Here is a 9,056-nt window from a genome sequence, read left to right as displayed (position 1 = left end):
CCACCCCCCCCCCCCTCCCAGCTACCTGGGGCAGGGCCTGCATCACCGTGTCCAGCAGCGCCCGCATGCCCACGGCCATCTTCAGTAGCTTTAGCACTGTGGGACGGGACAACGTCGTGAGCTGGCCCCTCTGGGTCCCAGGTCACACAGCCGGTGGAGCCAGGGCCAGGCTGCCGTGGCTTCACCCCCACCCTCGGCCTGGCCCCCAGCTTCCCCTTTTGGCAGAGGCTGGAAGAAAGGCTCACGGAACCCACCCCCACCCCGTCCCTAGCCAGTCAGAGCTGAGCCCTGCCATCTCCCCCCGGGCAGGGCACCCTGGGAGGGTGGCCATGGTGGGCAGGCAGCCGGGCACCGACCTCGGGCGATACGCAACACCCTCATGATGCGGATGATGGTGGGGTTGATGGGCAGCGAGGCGTTGACCTCGATCTCCTCCAGCGTGATGCCCATGATAGACAGCAGCACAATGGCCAGGTCCAGCTGGTTCCACCTGAAAGCCCAGGACACAGCTCCCTGAGGGGGGCGCTGCAGAGGAGGGGGCGGGTTCCACCTGAAAGCCCAGGACACAGCTCCCTGAGGGGGGCGCTGCAGAGGAGGGGGCGGTCGTGGCAACACGAGTGGCACGTTCTCAGCCACAGAAAGGAGAGTGGAGGTCAGCCTGTCCAGCCTTTCCATCCTGCAGAGAAGCGGTGGTTTATCTACAGTCACACGGCCAGTCGGTGGCACAGGTAGGGCTAGGACTTTAGCTCGAGGGCCTCTGCTTTTCGTTTTTTATCTAGCATTAATATGGTATTTGCTCTGTGCCAAGCACTATTTGAAAGACTTTACAAATAGGAACTCACAATCTTCACAACTGTGATGTAGATACAGCTATTATATCCCATTCTGTGGATGAGGAAACGGAGAGCGATTAAGTAAGTAACTTACCCAGACTTACCCGCTTCTAAGTAATGGAGCCAGGATTCAGATCTGTCCAGGCAGTCTGGCTCCAGTCTAAGCCACACTGGTTTTCAGCTGTCAGTGTCTGCTGGCTCTGCCTTGCCAAGCTTCCTCCCTTCCCTCCCATCCCTCAGGCCCCGGATCTACCCCCACCCCCAGCCCACCATCAGCCCTGGGTAGGCCCTGGAGTGCAGTCTGAACCTCCAGAGTCAAGAAAGGTCTTCAGGCACTAGACCCTCCGGGGCATCTCCCCAGGAGAACACACCCTTTTGCCCACTCCCCTATGCCCCTCCCCTCTCTCTTACCTGTCCTGGAAGAACCGTCGAAAGCCAAAGGCCACCAGTTTGAAAACTGACTCCAAGACGAAGATGACAGTGAAGATGTAGTTGCAGATCTTCAGAGCCTCGTCCAGGATCTGGCAGGGATGGAGGCAAGATGCAGGGTCTCTTAAGGCCCAGGGACGATGCCTGCCCTGACCCCTCTATCATTCTTCCCAGATCTGGGAGACAAGGTGAGCCTAAGGGGGCCTTTCATCTCTTCCCACCATGATGGCTGACCATTGGTCACCACTCTAGGATAGAGTAGGGTTCTCATTCGCATGCATGATCCAAACTTCGTGTTGAAGGATCTCTCTCCTTGAGGGTCAGTGAGGAGATCACATGAGAATGTGCTGGAAGGCACAGAATGCTAGAACTGGAAGGGGCCTTTTGCGTTATCAGTGCGATGTCCCTATTTTACAGATGGGAAAACTGAGACGTGGAAGGCAGCTGACGGAGGCTTATTTGAGAGGTGGCAAGACCACAGGTGAGGTTTGGAGCTGGATGTTCACGAGAATTTCAACTCCAGAAGGGCAGGCACTGGTCCGCCTTCCTTACCCTCAAAGGTCCAGTGCGTTTAAGATACTCAATAAATATCTGCTGGGTGAAGAAACCAGGTCCTCTACTTCCTAGCTGTGTGACCTTGATCAAGTCAACTAACCTCTCTGAGCCTCAGTGTCCTCATCTGTAAAACCGAGATGAGACCGATCTTCAGAGGGTCACTGCAAGGGGTACAAGAGGACCCCCTCTAGGGCACCCAGCACTCGCCGGAGGCATTCTGGCTCAGGCTGGGTTAGATTCGCCTGGCAGGCCCATGGCTGGAGGTGGGGTCCAGATGGCCAGTCACTCGCTCCTACCTGGGGCTGCTGGTAGTGCTCCATGGCCATAGTGACCACGTTCAGCCCAATGACACCCGTGATGAAGAGATCCAGGTAGTGGCTGGTACACAGGTGGTGGACGAGGAGCCGGAAGCGGGAGTAGTCCGAGTAGTAGGGTTTGCACTGGGCCTCTGGTGGGGCAGCGGGGCAGGGAGGGGGGAACAGAGCAGCCATCGGGCCCTGCCCCCTGCGTCCCCTCCACCCACAGTCCCTCACAGCCACCAGCCTCCAATGCCAGAAACATTCCAGCGTCACCAGCACCCTCATCCCCCACGCACTGCCCTTTTGGGGCAGGGGCAGCTCTCTCAGGGTCACCCCTCCAAGCGTTTGTTCTACTGGCTGCAGTTGGGCAAAGAAGGGGTCAGGACATGCAGAGCTCCCCACCCACATTAGACACCAGGTGAGCCCCCTTCCCGGCAGCCTCCAAAATCCAGCAGCCCCTTGTAACACCCTCGACTCGATGTTCTGCAGCAAGGCCAGATCAGTAGGTGAAAAACGACCGGTCTTATTGGACTCAGAGGAAGCTCCATCAATGCAGAGGTGAAGGCTCTTGCTCCCCCACCAAGCTCAGCCTCTCGAGGGGAGCAGAGGAGGTTACACAGAGCTGGGATTTGGAGATAAAACCGGGGATTGGAAATTGGACATCTTGTTGGCTGGCTGCACCAACCCACTGAGAGGGCCTCCGGGGGCGGGGGCAGGGTCTGGGCCTCCTGAACCCTCACGTGGGGGAGGGAGGAGGGGCGGCCACAGGGCTCTGCTCTGTCGCACCTGAAGGGCTCACCCAGTTTCTAATGAGGCTGTGCCTAGCCTGCTCCTGGGGGCCAGGGCAGCTTCCCCTGCAGGCTGGGCTGGAAGCACTGTCTGAGATCTGTCAGAGGCATCGTATTTCTCTTGTAATTAGTGAACCACTTAGTTATAAAAATCATGGTACCAGAAGGTTGACCTACTAAAGCAGGCAGAACGAATCTGGGGGCGGGAGATTACAGGGGGCCCTTCCTCCACGTGTGAGGAAAGGCCATGCCAAGTTGGGGATACATGTCATCAGAGGCAGCTGACAGATTGGGTCCCCAGGCAGCCACAAAGAAAGAAGAGGCACCCCGTGGGGAGGCTTGGGGCGGCCTCAGGTCCCAGACAGCCCTTCCCCCTCAGGAGGTCTAGGGCGGAAGCCAGCGAGCCGGGGCTGCAGCCTCTGAGGACTGTGCCAGGGGCGGCAGGAAGCTTTGGGCTCAGGCCAGCTTGGTTATAACTGTCCTTTCCCATGCAGGACTATTAACAGAGAGGTAAACTGAGGCGGGGAGCGGCCTGGGTGGGCCCCCACCAAAGGCCAAAGGCAGAAGAGTACCCAAGAGCCGCCCGTCCAGCCTCACCAGATGCCACGCACCAGCATCGGCCTTGAGGTGTGGATAACCAAGAGGCAGAGAGCCCCAAGTGTTCTGGTGCGCCATGCGGCGCGTTGGGCCATACTTTTGTTTCCAGAGATGCGCCAGCCAACTGTGGCTTTGTTTGCTCAGGCAGCCCTCCCGGCCCCCAGGAGAATGGGGGTGGAGCGGCTGGGGTCAGGGGACAGCATGAGGCCACAGGTCATCCACACAGCGATGCTATCGTGGAGGGTGACTGGGCGAGCCAGCCTCTTCCTTCCTTCCTTCCTTCCTTCGGTACCCACAGAACCAGAGGGCGCTAGGCGCCCAGCGTTGCCTTAGCAGCTGGAACTCTCTCTCTGCATTAATCTCCATAAGTGCCGAAAGCACCCAATCCCATTATGCTAAACTAGGAATGGAGAATTAACTGAAATGTTTGAATACAATTAGGTTAGAAAAAGTGGCTCATTATTAGCCCTATTATTAGCTGAGACAATGCAGAGGAGAGGTTGGGAGAGTCCCCCCCCTCCCCTGTCACCCCAGTCTGACTGTGTTGGCAGCCCCAGGCCAGATGGAGCTGCTGTCACCGCCTCCTGGCCTTGCTCTAGGAGTCTGAGGAACGGGTGGAGGCCCAGAGGGAAGGTGGGGGCAGGACGACTGAAGCAGGGCATCTGTTCACAGCGACCGGTCCCAGGCCCTTGAGGTCTGTACAGAGCCCTTCTACCCTCGGCCTGGACCTCAGACCAGCAGGTGCCCAGGCTGCCAGAAATCCCCCCATTAGAGCACAGGTCCAAAGAGTACCAGGGCCAACCTGATAAGCATCTCCTCGGCCAAACCCTTTGTTTTACAGAGGGAGAGAAGGAGGCCCATCAAAAAGTGAGTTATCTACACATTGTGAGGCAGCAACGGAGCCAGCCGGGACCTGAACTCCCAGCCCCAGTCCCTCACCAGCTGCCAGGTGGGTTTAGACACAAAGCCTTGGGGCTTTGGCCCGGAGGGTGCCCTCGAAGAGTTTGCCCAAAGGCTCTTGTTGCTGGGCTCTGAATGATGCCACGCCCCTTTTGCTCCCGGACCTCGGTTCTACAGGCAAGCACCTGGGCTCAGAGAAGAAATTGAGAACCCCTGGGAGGAGCCTTGGGTGGGTGTGCTGCTCTGACAGCTCCAGCTGTAGCCCAGGAGGGGCCTTGACCAGTGGTCACTGCCATGTCGGCAGCCCTGGCCCCATCTCCCTGCCTCCTACCAGTATGAGCCGCCTTAGATGGAGAAAATACCAGAGTCAGACAGCGGGGAGAAGGGCACCCCTAGGACTGCCCAGCCCCCAGTCAGGGGCGGGAGCAGAGGAGAGGTGCAGTAGGGGGTGCAAGGCTGTGAGTGAGAACCACAGGCACAGTGAGTTAGTAGGGGTCCCCGGGAGCGCGAGGCACAGCCAGGGCGGAAGGTTTGCAAAGGAGTGTGGTGGGGCTAGGAGGAAGGCAGGGGTCACTCCCAGGGACACAGGCCCCCATGACAGAGGCCACCTTCAGCTGCTATAGCCAGGCCTGGTCAGTGGGTCCTGACGGAAGGAGAGAGGGTGAGTGGAGGTAGGTGCCACAGGAGGCCGAGGGGAGCAGAGCTGGTGCTGGAGGCTGAGTGATCACTTGAAGCTGCCTTGCTTGCGCGGCAGCCCCGGTCTCTCCTTCCGCCTGGAAGCTGGGCTGGACCCAGGTGTCTGGTCAGGACCATTTTCCTGATAATCAAAGACTCTTCCCTTCTGCCTCTCCCTGGGATATGGCTGCTCCGCTTCTGCTGGGGACAGCACAGGGTGGGAGTGGCGCTGGCAGGGAGGTATGGTGCGCGTGTTTGATTCCAGCAGCCCCAGACTAGAGGGTGTGATTTCATCCCCATCACACCGTTGGGTAGACTGAGGCACTACCATCGCCACCCCCTGCGAGCTGATTGGAGATGCAGACGCTCAGGTCCTACCCTGGACCACTCTGTGAGAATCTCTAAGGTGGGGCTCAGTGGGGAATCTGTTTTAATATGTCCTCTGGGTGATTCTCAGGCACGGTGAAATTTGAAAAGCTCTAGTGTGGACCACACAGAACACAAGGTTTGGGAAAGAGGAACATGGGGTGACGTGAGCCCTTGTTTGGGGTCTCTGCATCTTCATTACCAGCTGGAAGGGTAAGACACTGTTGTAACCAGTGTACATACCTGCCTGTGCCAACAGGAGCATGGCAGAATGTCCCCAGAAGGGGGCGGTGCAGTGTGAGAGTGTTTAGCATTAAGTGGGTATGTCAGGAGACCGTCTCGGGGGCCATGGGAATCTGCACGTGTTGATTCTTGGGGGAGAAGCCTCTGTGGGCCAGCCCTGTGGTATTTTGGCATGAGTGTGTGTAGACACGTCAGCCTACAGACCAGGTGAACCCGTAAGGGAAAAGCTGAAGGCCACATCCCCTCACCCTCCTCTCATTCCCTAACACATCAGGGACTCACAGTACAGCCTGACTCTGAGAGGTGGGGCCCAGGCAATCCAGACACAAAGCAGCTGGAGCCTCCTGAGCCCACAGATGGTCTCTCAATGCCAAACATCATAGCTCAGCACCGTGGGGACAGGAGATATCGACCCACCCGGGGCCTCAGGGGTGACCTCTCAAATGGCAGCTCAGGGGGTCCCCTTTGATCAAGCAGCCCAGCACCCAGAGGGCAGCGTCTGCTGGAGTCAGGCTCCTGGGAGAATGCAGAAAAGTGGAGAAAGGTACAGCCCATGGTTCCCAGCCTGGAGTCCCAATCCCTCAGCAGCCTGAGGAGGCAGCCACGTGGGGGTCCTTAGGTTCTTCTCAATCTTTCTAAAGGCTTATAGGAAATCATATGCCTGTGCTAAGACCCCACAAGCTAATTTAATGGCAAAATGGTCTTTCTTTGCTATCGTTCAGTGTGAAAGCTTCTGCAGCTCAGAAGCTCTGATTAGCAATTAGATGAGCCGTTGATTAATAAAAACGGTGAAACAAAATCATAATTGAAGTGCTCTCAACTTCAATGACAGTCTTTTAAAATGCGGGGTCTGTTGGAGGAGATGACAAGGGGGGCCCATGGGGACGAACAGGTTGGGAACCGCTGGGTGGAGACATCAGAGGGTGTAACGAGGCGCCACGACTCCGTCACAGATTCTCAAAACCTCTGAACCTCTGTCTGGGGGCTGTGCTGGGAGAGCAGGGGCCAAAGGACCGGGGGAGAGCAGGCAGAACCAGGAAGGCCTTCCCAGGGCCACGGCTCTCAAAGAGAATGACCCAACTCACTCCCAAATCTTTGGCTTTTGGGGGAGGGGCACGTGACTAACTCGGGCCTTTGATTCCTAATTCCTGCTGTTCGCAGCGATGACGTGGCCACTGCAATTACCTGGCCATTAATGAGTCTGTTCAATTATTCATCGTTACATTTTTAAAACAAATCTGCTCCCTCTCTGCTCCTCTTATCCTGTCCGCTTGGATCAAAGTACCCCCTTCAGACGAAAGGAGGCAGGAGAGATTGCCGCTCTGATAATCGAACAGTGTGACCTGGGAGGAGGTGGCAGGGGGCTGGGAGCTCGGGCCTCGGAAGCCTGGCCAGACAAGGAGGGTCCACCAAGAGAAGCTGGATGGAGGGGTGTGCTAAGGCCCTCACCTCCTGTCCAGCTAGCACAGGCCTATGGGGTGCCATGGAGCCCGGCACCCCAGGGACCCTTAGCCCTCACCCCGAGAGGACAGAATCAGTGAGCCATGGAGAGGGAGCAAAGAGGATGCCGGCACACATGAGGCGGGCCTGACTGCCCGGGCCACACCCTGGAACCCACAACCCCAGACGCAGTACCTGGCGCCGCGCTGGCTGAGCTGCCGGAAGCAATTACATCGTCCAGCATTAGATCTAAAAGAACGAAACACGACATCGGTCACTGGCCGGACCAGGTGCGCTGGGCAGGGCCCCCTCAGCAGCTTGCTCCCCCTGGGCTCTGACCCTCACTCTTCCTACGAATAGGGCGTGCTGAGCAAGGGTGGCTTGTCCTGAGTGCCAGCCCCAAACTCGGGCACAGGGCACTCGAGGAAGCTGAGCAATTCGGCCAGCTCATCAGGGTCACAGGGTCAGGGAGTCGGAGGCATGGGGAGGGCAGGAAGCCTGTCCTCAGAACAGATGTCCACTCCTACCCGTGCTGCGGCCTCAGCAGCCCCTGAGAAGGCTGCAGACCCCGGAAGGGGAGCCAGCTGGTCAGGCAGGGCCACGGGTGCCTCCTGCCAAAAGAGTTCCACCTGCAGATGTCCTGCTGAGAGGGCAGACTGCAAGGAGGGGCGGCGTGGGAGCACGGCTGCTGGGGGCAGTGCACCTGCTCGGCCTCAGCCGTCCACAGGGAGCCAAGATGGGGCCCCTGGCCCAGATCTGCTGCCCAGAGGCCAGTGTCCCCGCCCCGCCCACTGGAGCAGCCCCGCCTCTCACAGGGAGCGGGGGCTCTGTCCCACCCAACCTCCCCCACACCCCCCTACAGCCCTCCCCTCGCTCCAGGTGCCTTCACAGGTGGCAGGAGATAGAGCCAGGGGCTGAGGGGGGCACCGCAGCCCCCGACCCTCTTGGTAGTACTCACATTTCAACAAACCAAAGGGAAAACTCAGAGCACCTCACGGATCTTATCGGCATAAGAAAGACGGTTGTGAAAGGGTAGAGAGAGGAGGGGAAACCCACAGACCAAACAGAGGCAGACACACAAAGGCCTTGAGAAACCCACACATAAAGACACTTAGAGAGACGTGGGCAGTGACTGAGAGAGAGTCCCACAGATTGTCGAGTACCAGACAGAGAGGCAGGAGTCCTGCAGACGGGGAGGGGAGCCAAGTGCAGACACACAGGGAGACAACAGGACCCGCACGCCTGTCACCCCTTGCGTCCTCCCTGGAATCTGGGTGTCTTTCGCTTAGCCTCGGCCCGCCCACTGGCATGAGAGTGTGAGGAGGGAGGGGGTGGGGGCCTCACCCGGCCAATGGCAAGAGATGTTGGAGATCCAAGGTGAGGGGCTGAAGGGTCTAAGTCCAGAGCGTCATGACCTTAGAGTTCCCGTGACCTCAGACCTTCCCTGAGCTGAGGGAGTATTTTTGTACCACTTGGCAAAAAAAAAAGGACAGTCGGGAAGCCAGGGAGTTCTTCTGGAGATCGGGAGGAAGGAGGGGTCTGGGGTTTGCTCACGCCACGGTCCATCTGTAGGTTCTGCTGAGGCCTTGCCCAGCAGCTACAGACACTGGGTCCCACAGGATGAAGACGCTTGCTCGCCAGCGCTGGGGCAGGCAAGGCTGGCACTTGGGCCAAGCCCGGGGTCAATGGGCACTGGCACGGGGCAAGGCGGCAGGATTTTCATCCCATGAGGCTCCTCTCAGAGTCGAGCTGGGAGGGACCGTGCATCAGCTCCCACCTGGCACCATCTGGGGAGCACAATGCGAGACCGGGAGCCCCGCAGGGGGGCAGCTCCCCTGCCCTCACAGGGCTGAACTGGTCTGCTTCATGCAGGCTCTAGAGGCTGACATGCTCTCGAGGGGAAGGGGGAGGGGAGGGGGTGGGAGCATCTT

At 58.6% G+C, this 9,056-nt stretch overlaps 1 protein-coding gene across 28 annotated transcripts in view; it reads right to left on the bottom strand.

Moving 5' to 3' along the window:
* CACNA1G (calcium voltage-gated channel subunit alpha1 G) overlaps window positions 1-9,056 on the bottom strand; it is a 62,264-nt gene that overhangs the window by 8,883 nt on the left and 44,325 nt on the right. For 16 of the 28 annotated variants that reach the window (XM_024743754.1, XM_024743781.1, XM_024743845.1 and 13 more), the window contains 4 exons: window positions 2,114-2,265; window positions 1,245-1,354; window positions 357-490; window positions 26-96 (listed from right to left, as the gene is read on the bottom strand). In XM_024743754.1, coding sequence (XP_024599522.1) covers window positions 26-96; window positions 357-490; window positions 1,245-1,354; window positions 2,114-2,265 — 467 coding nt within the window. Of the gene's footprint in view, window positions 1-25; window positions 97-356; window positions 491-1,244; window positions 1,355-2,113; window positions 2,266-7,320; window positions 7,375-9,056 lie in introns of all 28 variants that reach the window. The other 12 variants (XM_024743746.1, XM_024743814.1, XM_024743771.1 and 9 more) reach the window with 3 other exon arrangements.

The sequence above is a fragment of the Neophocaena asiaeorientalis genome, unplaced genomic scaffold (genome assembly GCF_003031525.2).
Source record: "Neophocaena asiaeorientalis asiaeorientalis breed wild unplaced genomic scaffold, Neophocaena_asiaeorientalis_V1.1 scaffold1, whole genome shotgun sequence".
In the NCBI taxonomy this organism is placed as follows: domain Eukaryota; kingdom Metazoa; phylum Chordata; class Mammalia; order Artiodactyla; family Phocoenidae; genus Neophocaena; species Neophocaena asiaeorientalis.
This window is presented reverse-complemented; position numbering and strand designations above follow the sequence as displayed.